This window comes from Zingiber officinale, chromosome 7A (genome assembly GCF_018446385.1).
Source record: "Zingiber officinale cultivar Zhangliang chromosome 7A, Zo_v1.1, whole genome shotgun sequence".
NCBI lineage: Eukaryota > Viridiplantae > Streptophyta > Magnoliopsida > Zingiberales > Zingiberaceae > Zingiber > Zingiber officinale.
The window spans coordinates 92412282-92427084 of NC_055998.1; the positions used below are offsets into that span (position 1 = coordinate 92412282).

The 14803-nt window shown below is 38.5% G+C and overlaps 1 protein-coding gene across 1 annotated transcript; it reads left to right on the top strand.

Moving 5' to 3' along the window:
- Window positions 1-2123: 2123 nt before the first annotated feature.
- LOC122001788 (probable ADP,ATP carrier protein At5g56450) lies at window positions 2124-5613 on the top strand. Its single transcript, XM_042556715.1, has 2 exons — window positions 2124-2604; window positions 4774-5613. The coding sequence occupies exons 1-2, from the start codon at window positions 2275-2277 to the stop codon at window positions 5386-5388; spliced, it is 945 nt and encodes a 314-aa protein (XP_042412649.1). The 5' UTR covers window positions 2124-2274; the 3' UTR covers window positions 5389-5613.
- Window positions 5614-14803: the final 9190 nt, after the last annotated feature.

The following is a 14803-nucleotide window of genomic DNA, read 5'->3' on the forward strand; positions in this document are numbered from 1 at the left end:
TGGGTTGATGCACATTAAAAAGGGAGAGATTGCAAGTACCTCGTGTAGTTTTGATGTGGTCAACCAAGTTAAGTTAAGTCCTGTGTGTATTTGGTCCTTGTGTCTAAGTGTGTAGGAGCTTAGGAACACAAGATGTTGAGCAGAAGACACAATTAGCGAGAACGATGGCACGAGAAAAGAGTCGACGGGCTCGGTGCATTCGAGGGACGAGATGATGAAGAAGAGGACACCGATGGACGAGAAGAATGTGCACGACATTCGAGGGATGAGAAGATAGGGAGGAAACCTACTCGAGGAGAAGGTCGGAGTTGAGTTCGGGTGAGCTCAACTTTGGATAGCATGAGCATCATCCACACAAGAAGAGATCAGTGTATGGGAGCCGATTTGCCTTCTGTTGTATGGAAGACGCCTTCCATAGCTTAAAAGATATCTTTGATGAACAGTGCAAAGACACCTTTTAGCTATAGAAGGCGCTTTCCAGTAGCCGTTAGCTACAGATAGAGTTTTATCCTCAACGGATAAAACTTATTTAATAGAAGGCACCTTGAACCATCTTGAAGACGCCTTTAAGCTGAGGATAGAGTTTTTCTGGAGTTAGAAAATATTTAACAACTCTTGTATTCATTTTCTTGCATTTTTCTGAGCATCCAATGAGTGTAAGAGGCTTCTTCGCCTTCAAAAAAATGAGATTTATAGTGCTTTCTTTTGCCTTGAATTAACAACCACTTAAGTTGTAACCAAGTAACTTTTTAGTCTTTTTATTTTAGTTGTTCAATTACTTTATTATAATTTTGCTACTAATCTGAGTCAAAAGATTAGGAAAGATTTAGTTTTTATTTTATAGGCAATTCATCTCCCTCTTGCCAACCCCGATGCACCAACACACAGGACCTGAAATGGGTGTAATTGGAGCTTTCTAGGTCAATTAGTAGATTTCAATCAAAATTGGCTGAAATCCCACGTTGGGCCTGATATGAATTCAATCAGGCCCAACATTCATATCAGACTCAATGTGGGATTTCAGCTGATTCTTTCAATAATATTTTAACACTTCTAGAGAAGTCGAAATAAAAATAGAGAATATATTTGGACTCCTTGCAACTTTAGAAATTCACAGGACCTGAAATGAGTACAATTAAAACTCTCTAGGTCAATCAATGGATTTCAGTCATCTTTTTCAAATCCTGTAGAATTCTTAGGTCGCAAAAAATTTAAATATGTCATCTATTATTATATATGGTCTTCCCTGGTAGTGGTGTTTTCAAAAAATAAATTCGAGTCGAATCAATCGAAAAGAGGGAGAGAGAGATTTACTCTCCCTGAGTGGGGGAGAGAGAGAGTGAAGAGAGGAGGGAGAGAGATATTGAGATTATATGCGGTTGATAAGAGAGATAGAATAGAAAAACTAAATAAATTAGTATGCACATTAGTACACCTTTGATAATTACTAAATATAATATCTCTTTAGGACATCCACATTGGTGGGTGTTAAAATACCTATCACCTCATCAGAAAACGTAGGATCCTCATGCCACATACATATTATAATAATATTTTTATTCTCTTATATTCATTTTAATATTAATTCTCATTATTTATGGGTCTCACTCTCCAATCATTTATCTGTATTTTTATTATATATTAAATAAATATAATTTTAATTTTATTTACATAATATAAATGCTTATTATTTAAAATAAGAAAATTTTATATTTTAAAATTTTTAATAGAAAAAACATATATATTAATAGTAAAAGAAAAAAAAAAAGTAAGAGAAGGAGATGTGGGACCTAGCGGCTGATGAGTCATGTGGATATTGTTGAAGAGATGTGGAACCTCGCATATGGATAAAGAAAAAAAAGAAAATTTTAATGATTGGGTGGATCAGTCTTATTCAAACATTTTCACTCATTAGTTTTAACACCCATGGTAACACTCCATTGATCTTTCAATGTGGATGATGGCTGAAAAGAAAATTCGTCGATCCGCCGTTTCACATTTCGTTTGACCAATTTTTCACCCATTTTCGTTTACATCCCCAATCAATACCAATTTTCAGGTCTTCGAGATCACGTGAGTTGCACGTGTTTCAATTCTCCGTATATAGACCCAACTGGAAGCTGGAAGAGGGAGGGAGGAAGGGCTGAGGGTAGTCATCTGTGAGAGAGAACGGAGTGTCGAAGGAAAACCTTCGCCGGCTGACGTGATCGGAGTGCGAGCGAGGGAGGGACGGAGGGAGGGAGAGGAGAGAATGGGGAGAAGTGGCGTCTATTGATGGAATCGACGAGTAGTTCCCTTGCTAGTGTAGGTGGCGGCGGCTGGCGGTCGAAGGGGCGGATATGGGAATTTCAGCGGGACATGATCGCCGGGGCGGTGATGGGAGGCGCAGTTCACACCGTGGTGGCGCCGATCGAGCGCGCCAAGCTGCTGCTCCAGACGCAGGAGAGCAACGCTGCGCTTCTTGGCCGTGGCCGCCGCTTCCGGGGTATGATCGATTGCATCGCCCGCACCGTTCGCGAGGAGGGAATGCTCTCTCTGTGGCGTGGAAATGGCACCGGCGTCATCCGATACTACCCGTCTGTCGCTCTCAACTTCTCCCTCAAGGTATTCGCGTCGAAACCTTGCGTCCTTCTTCTTCGAATCGTTAACTCTTTCTTCCGAGATTGGAATATTTCTTTGCTCTCCGTTGTTATTTTTTTTTGTTCGACACGTGATTGGGCGGTCGATTCCAAAGAATTGAATCGATGCTAATGGTATGCTTAGATTGATTTTGTCACTTCTAAGCGATCTCGATGAAAGGAATGAAAGAGTCTTGTTCTCTCTATCATATTCTTTTGGGGAATTGATACTGTTTCTTGGCCATCACGGATGCCAATGCATTGCTTTGGTTAATTCTATTCTTGATTCAGGATGTAAGGAATGTATGACGTTGATGCTTGATCACATGATTCTAGTGAATTGATTCCTTTAAACCACTTGCTTGAGGCTGTTAGATGAGTTCTGGATTGCAAGTGAACTCGTGACGTGTAGTTTTTGCATGGAGCTCCATTCAAGAATTCTGATTTAAGTTCTGATTTAAGGGCATATGGGAGGATTCGATCAATGGATCGTATATACTGGAAGCAGTATTTGGGGCATTAGGGGATAACTTGTTGCTGTTGAAATAGGTTAACTGGTGGGGTTAAGGGAAAAACAAAATTGAAGATTGAACGAAAGCTATTTAAACTTGTAGCAAGCTGCTAGCTGTGTTCCAGATTAGTATGACCAGGAATTGCCAATTATCTGTAAAACACATCTGAGCATCCGTTATTCTTCATGCCAAGGGTGGTAAATAGAGTGTTTGAAAGTGTACGCTCACTATTTACCAGAACAACTTTACTTGATGTTTGTTAAATCTTTAATTTAAGGATCAGGGCATAATATCCTCTGACTTATTGAATATAGCAAATTAGTTTCTTCACAAAATCCATATGATATTGCAATTTCTTGTTCCACCTATACTTTGTTGTTTGTTGGATGACCAATTGCTACCTTACATATGCAGCTATGCCTACTAGAGGCACAACTTACTTTTTGAGAACAATTTTATTTATTTTTTCATTGAAGAATTCAGGCTATCTTGTATGCCATCCTTAGAAAATAATCATTCCTGAAAACAAAATGAATTGTATAGCTGGAACAGCTTCACTTAGTGTTTGTTAAATGTTTAATGTAAGCATTAGGGCATCATATCCTCTGGATGATGTAGTAAATTAGTTTCTAAACAAAATCCATTTGATACTGTATTCTGATTCTTCTTTTATCACATCTGCCTTTGCATCACTTGCTGGATGACCCATTGCTACCTCAAAAGGCACAACTTAATTTCTGAGGAAAATTGTTTTTGTGAAATGGTAGTCAAGGCATGAGGTTTTCCCCTTGACTAAGGCTTGTCAATGGGAAGATATAACTTCACTCTTTCAATTGATTATAGGGCTGAAGTGTAGATCATTGAAAATGTTATGAAATATTGGAGAAGCAGCTTAAGAGCTTAAGAAGAACTAGTTGTTGAAAGCTGCCTTTTCTTTTTTTTGTCTAATCATATGAACTAGTTGTGAAGTTTGGATTGGTCTCCTATGCAATCCAATGATGAAAAAAATTATGAATCTAGTTTGTTCCAAAAGTGATTCAATATCCAGGATGCTACTCTATACATGTGAGAAATGTTTGGCTTTATGATCTCTTACCAGAGGAATTCTTTATTTTGTCACTACCACTGGATGGACTTCTTGCAGCCATTGTTACTCGCTCTTCTAAAGTTAGATTTGTCAGCTTTTCATCATTCCTTTAAATAAGCGAATAATGTTATCACTTATAACCTTATAGCCCTTCGAGCATCTGAAGTTATCCATACGGTTTCTTTATGTCAATGTAAAATTCCACTGATGTACATTGTCTCAGAATCACCAAGTATTTGAGAAGCACTTCTTTTGCGGTTGACTCACTGACCTCTCTGCCAAAATGGTACAAGAGTCGACCTAGCAAGAAAGTTTCTTGTTGCTAAATACCCAGCACCTAGTTGGTACGAAGAACACAAGCAACCCTATCAGTTCTCTGCTTTCTGATCTCTTTTGAATTCTTTTCCACATTGTTAAACCGTGTCCATATACCCATGCATAAAATCCTTTCCAGGTGGTCGATTATCACCATTTTGTATTGTATTGATTAGTTATATCGTTCCACGCCAATTGTTACACGAATGAGCTAAAGATTTTCTCTGTATTATTCTCACAGGATCTCTATAGGACCATATTGTGCAGAGGAAAAACTGAGCAGTGGTCTGTTGCAGCTGCCAACTTCATGGCAGGGGCTGCAGCAGGTTGCACAACTTTAGTGATCATCTACCCACTGGACATAGCTCATACCCGCCTTGCAGCAGACATTGGCCTGGCTGAAGCACGCCAATTCAGAGGTATCAGCCATTTCCTGCAAACTGTATACAAGAAAGATGGCATTCAAGGCATCTACCGAGGCCTACCTGCGTCGATCCACGGAATGATCATTCATCGTGGCCTATATTTTGGTGGATTCGATACTGCTAAAGATCTCGTTCTTTCAGATGACTCGCCATTGTGGAAGCGTTGGATAGCTGCTCAAGTTGTCACGACACTAGCCAGCTTGACATCATATCCACTAGATACTGTTCGAAGACGGATGATGATGCAATCTGGGTTGGAGAAACCGATGTATAATAGCACTTTGGATTGTTGGAGGAAGATTTATAAGCTCGAGGGTCTAACATCATTCTATCGTGGTGCGGTATCCAACATGTTTAGGAGTACAGGAGCAGCTGCTATATTGGTTTTGTACGACGAGGTAAAGAAATTCATGAGATGGGGTGGTTTTTGACAAGCTAGGAAAACATTTTACGAGATTTTTTTTCCCGACCGAGCGGTTACAGGAAACACAGATTGCAATAACATCAAATGAGAATGCATCTTCTCTACACTGTTTTTTTCCCCCCTTAATCTCTGAAGGTTGTTGACATTTAAAGAATTTCACGCTTTATTTTCTTGTTCAGATTATTTTTGCTGTATTTTATGCAGCTTATTATTCTGTCCAAATTAGAATGGTAGGATTAAGTACATGGGTAGATTAGATTTAATTGAGTCCATATGAAGGGACTTAATTTTCATAAGATGTGCTTACTTATTAAAACTTATATACTTAATTACTATTAAAGTAACTAAATCTAATTAAGTGATTTAATATTTCAATGCATATTAAGAGAGTTTGAATTAAATAAATATGAATTTAATGTGTAGATCTAATAATCCGGTTCATTAATATTGATGGGTTGTTAATGATAGATGGAGCTTTAAGGTGAATAGCCCCTGTAGGATGAGTTTGGTATATAAAAGAAGATGTTCATGAATTAGGATATGTTCTAAAGCCTCTTCAATCTCTTCTTTTCCTTATCAAGAGAGAACTAAGGATTGTCGTCGTCCATTCCTGTAGAAGGCTATTCTGCACTAGCAAGAACTCTGGCGATAAATAAGAAGCAATCCTTTTTTGTGATGGATTCAGGTCAGCCATTCATGAGTTATTGTTTCGATTTTGTATTGTGCTTTAGAGACTAATAAAAGTTAGATCCTGTTGTAAATGCGTCCCTTAGTTCATATATGATGTATTGTAAATATAACAACTGGTATCCGTGCTTAAGATTGACTTATTATCAGTTTTTAAGGCGGAAGGATTATTTTTCAACGTTTTGGCATAAATACATCAATTTTTGCATTTGATTCCATATGAATGAACAAAATTTATGTATATTCATTAAATGTAGCATGGATAGATTAGGATTTGGATAGATTATGATTTAACCTATGAATAGAGTTTTTTGCATTATCTGCGAAGAACGAGATTGACAGTGTGATTTTAGGATAGAAAATTACATTCAGAAATGAACGTTTTCTGATATCAATCGATTGGGAAGGTTCCCAATCGATTGGGAGTTGCGGATTCGTGGGCAGAAGCTTCCTGAATCAATCATCCAATCGATTGATGTTCGCCAATCGATTGGCGTAAGGTTTAATTGATTGGGATGCTTAAGTTTGCAAGTTTATAAACAGAAGGGTCCAGAATCGATCAGCTAATTGATTGGTGTTTACTAATCAATCATCATGAGGAATCAATCGATTCGGATTGCTCGATTACGACAAGAATCCAACCGGAAGCCTCTGGATCGATTGGGTCAACAATCGATCAGTCAATTAATTGAAGGTTGTAAGGAATTCAAAAGAGAGCTTCTAGATCGATTGAGGTAACTAATCAATTAATGTTTGTGAAGAAATAAATAGAGAGCTTCTGAATTGATTGGCTAATCGATTAGAATTCATCAATCGATCGGCTAATCGATTGACATTCGTTGGGTTGCCCATAGAAGGTTTTTATATCGATTAACATTTGTCTCGATTGGAGTGGATGAATGAGTGAACAGAAGCCTTTTCGATTGATCGGTGGATTGTTTCATATGTGTTCAATCGATTGGCACACGTGTGAATCGATTCATATCCATTCTCGATCGATTGATAAGGTGTCAATTGATATCCAATACCAATAGATTAATAACTGAATTTAGCTTAGTTTTTAGCAATTTCTTCCTAAATTCTTCTCCGCTCTTACTACTTAGTTAAACCTATATTATTGCTAAAGCAAGAACTATTGGGGAGGCTAGGAGTATTTTAGTGTAGAGGGATGTATGTCCATGCTAAGGATAATTGACCCAAAGAAAAATCATTCTTATACCGAATATATGTTTAAGGAAGCTCACAAATTAAGATAAACTTCTTGATCATACACATGGTGTGTCGGCCTAAAGGAAGGGGCACCATGTGGCCGATTAGAAGCATTATGAGTGATGCTATAAAACATAAGCTAACTAAGGAAGCTTATGAATAAAGTATCATATGCATAATGTGTTGACCCAAAGGAAGGCGAGTTGTGTGACAGAAGAAGGTAATCATGAGTTATTTTGAGAGTACCAATAGCAAGTTACAATTTAGTCCAAAGACTTAATGTAATGTTGCACTAGATATCTCTATTAATACCCATATAGTTGTATGTTTCGTTTATTATATTTTTGTTATTGCACAACTATAATGATACATGCATTGTTTGTTAAATTGAGCTATGTTTTTTTACTTTTGTTTATGTAGTACTCTCAATGTCCACTAACTTGAACAACATCCCCATGCTTACTGGTACAAACTTTGGACAATGGAAAGAGCATATTACATTTTTATTGGGCTGCATGGATTTGGACTATCATTTAGACATGATCACCCTGCACCTTTGACTAATGATTCCACTACGGATCAAAAAGTAAATTTTGACAAGTGGGAGTGATTTAATCGCATGAGTCTGATGATCATAAGAATGTCAATTCTGAAATCACTTAGAGGTTCGATGACTGAGAAGGAGGATGCTAAGACCTTCCTTAAGGAATTAGCGCTCCGATTCATCTCAAACAAAAGGTTGAGACTACTATACTTCTCACGAAGTTAGTGTCCATGCAATACACAAGGAAGGGTAATATTAGGGAGTACATTATGGAGATATCCAACTTGGTTACAAGACTTAAGATACTAAAGTTAGATATGTCTAAAAGTCCTTGTGAACATTATCTTAATCTCTCTGCCTACACAGTTCACTCCTTTTAAGATTAGTTATAATACTTAAAAGAAGAAATTGTTGGTGCAATATTCCCTAGGTCAAGGTTGACCTGGTTGACTGAGCTTGAATTGGTTCAAGCTCGAGTCTTGATGTTTGGGTTTCAATGTTTGACAATACATGGAGACAAGACATGGAGATTGCAGGTGCAATTGTTCATGTGGTGAAATTGTAAAGGATAGCAAGTAGGTCAAGGTTGACTGGATCTTGACTGAGAAATCCTGGTGAGTGAAGCCAGGTGAAAGTCCTAGTGAGTGAAGCTAGGCAGAAGAGAAATTCTGGTGAGTGAAGTCAGGTGAAAGTCTTAGTGAGTGAAGCTAGGCAGAAGAGAAATCCTGGTGAGTGAAGCCAGGTGAAGACCTGGTGAGTGAAGCCAGGCAGACGGGAAGTCTTGGTGAGTGAAGCCAGGCAAGGAAAGTCCAGATTGATCAAGGATGATCGGACATCTGGTGTTGGGAAGTCCAAGTAGGTCAAAGGGATTGACTGGATACTTGGCACAAGGAAAATCCAGATGGATGAAGGATGATCGGACATCTGGTGTTGGGAAGTCCAAGTAGGTCAAAGGGATTGACCGAATACTTGGCACGAGGAAATCCAGATGGGTCAAGGTTGACTAGACATCTAGTGGAAGTTCAAGTGGATCAAAGGGATTGACCGGACACTTGGTAAGGGAGTCCTAGCAGGTCAAGGGTGACCAGATGCTAGGCATGATGTACCAACAGGTCATGGTTGACCGGATGTTGGTTTGAGGGACGTTTGGACTTGATTTGGCAAGTCTTTCATGGGCTGGATCGATCAACCGATCGATTCGGTGAGTCCTCGTGACAAGCCTTCTCCCAATCGATCAGTGGATCGATTGGGAAGAAGTGTCGCGCGAACAGAAGAGCTCTGGATCGATCGACCGATCGATCCAGAGCCCCCAATTGATCGGGCGATCTATTTGGAGGTGCGATTTCACACGATAAGCCCTGGATCAATCAGCCGATCGATCCAGGCAATTTTCGAGAGCACAGAGGCGTTCTGGATCGATCGACCGATCGATCTAAAGCCTCCCCGATCGATTGGGAGCAATCCAATCGATCGGGATCCGACCGTTGGCGTCGTATTTAGCTGCTGGCGAGCTGTTCTCTCGGCAAGAACTCACGACCTTCTTCTCCAGCGAGTACAGATCTTCTCCACAGAGTTCTCACCGCCAGTTCTTGAAGTTCTTGGAGGCTCTTCCAAGTCAAGAGGCGGATCTATAGCAAGAAGAAGAAATCTAGGGTTAGGATTTTTTTTGTGCGAAATTGTAAGATTCTGCTTGTATTTTGTTCCCTTTCCCTTCCTTCTTGTAGTGTGAACTTGTAGGGCTTCTCCGCCTTTGGTAGTTACCATAAATGAGTGTTTTTCATAGTGGAGGGTGCGTAAGTGTGTGGATCCTTGGATTAGTCACCTCTTGTGAGGTGGATACCAAGTAAATTCTTGAGTTAGCGTTGTTGTATTTGTGTTCTTGTATTTTCCGCTGCACATCATCACAAGAAGTAAGCAACGACGAGCACGAGATCGCGCCGAGCTATTCACCCCCCCCCCCCTCTAGCTACATAATCGGTCCGAACAAGTGGTATCAGAGCAAGGTTGCTCTTCACCGGAATCATCGCCGGAAAGGGAAAAGAGCTAGAGGGTGAAGAAGTTGGAGCAAAATTCTTCAAGTCAAAGATTTTATCAAGCTCAACTTCAATGGAATTCCAAGACGGACTTGGATTCGATACAAGGGTGCCTCCATCATTTATTTCAACAAGCTTCGATCTTTGGAAATCAAGGATCGAGAATTTCTTGATGATGGAGATAGAGCAATGATTTGCTCTAATGGAAGGATTTGAAGCTCCCACAAATTCCAAGGGCAAAGTACTCAAGAGGAGCAAGTGGAGCCAAGAACAATTCCAAAGATGTGAGGCTAAGATCATCTCACTTGGTTACCAGGATTCATAAACTCTAGTACTTAAGCCTGGAGGTCTAGAGTTCGAATCCTGGGGGAGTCAAAACTCCACTGGCCAGGGGTGGAAAGTCCTAGTGAGTAACGGCATGGCCAAGGGTCGTCGGTCGACGACATTAGAGGTCGCCAAATGGGCCGACAACATAAGGATCGACGGTCGACGACTCGAGGGCCGCCAAATGGGCCAAGAGAGTCGGGTCGTTACAATAAAAAGGCGCCTTTTATTGTAACGACCCGCCCTCTTGGCCCATTTGCCGTTACTCACTAGGACTTTCCACCCCTGGTCAGTGGATTTTTGACTCCCCCAGGATTCGAACTCTAAACCTCCAAGCTTAAGTATTAGAGTTTATGAATCCTGGGTTACTAGGATTCATAAACTCTAATACTTAAGCCTGGAGGTTTAGAATTCGAATCCTGGGGGAGGCAAAAATCCACTGACCAGGGGTGGAAAGTCCTAGTGAGTAACGGAACGGCCAAGGGTCGTCGGTCGACGACATTAGAGGTCGCCAAATGGGGCGACGACATAAGGGCCGACGGTTGACGACATGAGAGGTCGCCAAATGGGCCAAGAGGGTCGGGTCGTTACAACATAAACCCAAAACTTAAAATCAAAATGTTCAATAATTTAGGGGGAGGTTCAAATTAGTTGGCACCTCCAAAATAATAACTTACCCGACAAGATAATTAAGACTAGCTAAAATAAGGACAACAGTTTAACTTGACAAAAGTACTGGTGAAGTTTTGGATGATAGTAGGTTAGAGAAACTATGTTTATGCATGTCTAGGAAGATATGACTTCGACCTAGTGCATTTGGCTTAGTGAAATTAACTGAAGCTACCCCTTACGGATCCTAACTAGTTAGACCAAGATTTTGTTTAAGTTCAGTGGATAGGACTATTTGGAAGACCTCGAAGGCATGATTACTCTAATGATATCCAAGTGATTAACCATAGCCCAGAAGTTAATCCAAAGAATACCTATTTGTTAAGCCCAAAGCTAAACTTGAATCTAACACAAAGTTAAATCCAACTCTAAAATTGAACTTAATTCATCTCACAAAATCGTAGGATTCTTTGATTGAAAATATAGATCGGGTGAGATGATTAAGAAACTAAAAATTTAAATTTAAATTAAATTAAAAATTAAACTTAAAAATAAAAATAAAATAAAAATCAAACTTAAAAAAATAAATTAAAAATTAAACTTTAAAAATTTTAGAATGGAAAACACCAAAGAAATTAAAACTTCAGTGGCAACTAACACAATCTTAGATAATGACCTTAATAGAAAACCAGTTCACCGAAATACTATAGAAGTGTCATAGGTAGCCTTCTATATTTGACTGCAAGTCGACCTGATATTTTATTTATAGTTAGTATGTGTGCTAGATACCAAAGATGTGCTAAAGAATCTCACTTAACTAACATAGAAATAATTTTTAGATATCTAAAAGCAACTTCAAATGTAGGAATTTGGTATCCTAGAATAATCAATTTTGAACTTATATGTTACTCTGACTTAGACTATGCTGGCTATCAATTAGACCATAAAAGTACAAGTGGTGGATGTCAGCTACTTGGCCCATCACTTGTCAGCTGGTTTAATAGAAAGCAACATTATGTTGCATTATCTACTACTGAAGTAGAATATGCAATAGGAGAATGTGTTGCACAATTGTTATGAATGATGCACCCTCTAAAAGATTTTAATTTAAACTTTACAAAAATAAAAGTACTAATTGATAATGTTAGCTCAATTAATTTAACAAAAAATCCTGTGCATTATTCAAGAACCAAACAAATTGAAATTAGACATCACTTTATCAGGGATCATGTCACTAAAGGTGACATTGAACTCAATTTCATTGAGTCCAAGTCAAACTTAGCTGACATATTCACCAAACCCCTTCTTAAAAGTGAATTTAGCAACTTACAACGTCAGTTAGGAATGTATTTAATAGACTAGGACCAATATTTTTAATATTATTTCCAACATTTCCAAATTCCAGGGAAAAATTATGTATTTATGTTTCTCAAAATTTCCTATTTTTATAATTTTCAAAATCAGTTTTAGGCTTAGTCTAGATTGAATTCATAGAAAAGCACGCTCCAATAGATTTAGGACTTGAGTATCTCACCAACACATTAGGGCTACCTTGTTTGTGTATTCCAAACTTAGAAAGGGGGAGATGCATATGCAGCTTGCCTGGACTTAACATGCTTATATCAGTGCATCAACATAAGTCTGGACGTTAAATACCAAATCTATAACAATCAGGTTAAGTAATCCAGGTCAGTCAAACACTAACTGGACACAAACACCTAACCTGACTAACTAAGTGAACACTGCTATCTTTTGATAGTTAGTTAGTAACTAACGGTTAGACAGTTAAGGACAATTTATAGTTGACTACATTATTTGAAATAATCTAAGGTTCAGGGGGAGAATTAATAAGTCAAAACATTCATTTTAATTTTTTTTTGCATGTTTTGAAAAATTATTTTGAAAACTATCTCAATTTTTCGAAACTACTTTAAAACAATTTTTAATATTGCAACATTTAGTATTTTAACTTTTGTCTTGAAGAACTTTAACCTTAAATCTTTTTTTAAAAAATTTTGGACTCAGCATTTTCAATTTTTTTTAGAAAACTTTAAAGTTTTTAAAGTTAATAGATTTTAAAAGTATTTTCAACTTTATTTCTCATGTGAAAATACTAATATACAGTGTTTTTTTAAATGTCTTTAACAAATCTTTAAAATCTGCTTTACAAGATGTCTTGAAAATACTTTGAAAAAGTTTTTGAAAAGGTTTTTTTCAAAACTTATTTTTTAACTTTGAAATTTTTAATAAGTTGTTTTCTTTATCATTTTAAATGGTTAAGTGATTTCAAAACTATCTTTAAACATATTTTGTAAAATATATATTTTTTGAAAAGTTTTTTTGGTTGTACATTTTTTTCTTTCCTCCCTCAAAGTAATCCTGAGAAATATTGTAAAAAAATGTTTTCTTACTTTTCCTAGCAATGTTTTTTTCTATTCATGTTTTTGATGAATGCCAAAGGGAGAGGGTTAAGGGGTTAAGTTGAAACAAATCGAAGTTAGAATAACTTAAACATATCATGTGGCTATTTATCCTTGCATTTGTTCTCCTAACTTAACCACGTTGTCATTGCATCAAAAAGAGGGAGATTGTTGGTGTGGTTTGCACTAACGGTCTAACTCAGGTTTTGATGAATGACAAGTAAGTTAAGTTAGACTTTGTTGTGATCTAACCACTTAATTAAGTATGTAGGAAATCCAACTAGGTCGACGACCCGACTGGATAGCTGGTACGAATATCAGCTAGGTCGATGGGCAGACTGAATAGTTAGCACGAAGTACAGATATGTCAACGGGTCGACAGGATGTCTGGCACGAAGTCCAGACAGGTTGACGGACTGACCGGATGTCTGAAAAATTGGTAAGTAAAGGTAAGTCACTAGAGGAGAGTGACCAAGTGAGGGCACATCCTGGTTGAAGGGACAGTACGTGTTGGTCCAACTTAAGTTCATTTGGGATCCCTAAGCTGAGACATTGACTAGTTCCTGGTCTTGGGAGGACAGGAACTAATTACTACTCGTTATTATTATTATTAAATTATCCTAATACTTATTTTACAGAATATTTTGGACTAACATTATTTTGTAGGGCAAAGAGAAGAAAATTGTCTTAGGATGAACAGTGTCCGAAGGCGCCTTCAAGTAGTGAAGGCGCCTTCTCACAGTTCATAGAAACACCTTCCATGGCCATGGAAAGCGCCTTCCGCAAGATAAACTTGGGCGTCATCGCAAATAAGAGTTGAACCGGTCGGGATAGAGTTTGACCAGTTGAAGGCACCTTCCACAACTATGGAAGGCGCCTTCCACATCTTATATAAGGAAGACTCGACCAAGCTTCATTCAAGAACACCTATATGAGCTACCGCTCACCTGATTGAACTTCCGACTGCTCCAGGCTTCTGCTACGACTTTGCTGCAAAGTTGCTGCACCCGATGATTGCTCTGAGGACTTCCAATCATGGCTAGCAGACCAACATTAACATGAGCGCTCCCACTTCGATCTCCAAAGTGTCGGTAAATTTTTAATTCATCTCATTAAATACTGCAAAAGGACAAGTGCAGGGTGTTGCACTTGTTCTAACTTTCCTTGTACTTTGATTCCCTCTTTTGGAGGTATCGGAAGAGGTTTATAGTGAAGTACCCATTGATAGTTCCGTGGGACTTGGGTTTTGGAGTAGGAGTCGCCGAAGGCTCCGAACCAAGTAAACCGCTTGTGTTCCTCTTGTGCCTGCTTTTTGTGTTTTTCTTTTCTGTTGTATTCACACTCTAATTTTAACACGTCGAAAAGAGAATTTTTAAAAATCATGTGATTCCCCCCCCCCCCCCCCCCCCTCTCTCATGCATAATCAATCCAACGCATCTTCGGTGAGATATGTGAATCCCGTCTGGATGATTATCCACATCTCGACTTGTGTCTTGAGGTGGTACTCCATTCAGCTCTTTTAGTAGCCAAAGTCTTTGTCAGAGAACAGGGGTGGACAAGCGGTGCTATAGCCTTCTTGGTGGGCCATTTAAAAAA

Excerpts from the sequence above, each read along its gene's own strand:
- LOC122001788 (XM_042556715.1), top strand. The coding sequence starts at position 2,275 with ATGGAATCGACGAGTAGTTCCCTTGCTAGTGTAGGTGGCGGCGGCTGG. Across the intron at positions 2,605-4,773 it reads CTCTCAACTTCTCCCTCAAG|GATCTCTATAGGACCATATT; the intron begins GTATTCGCGTCG and ends TTATTCTCACAG.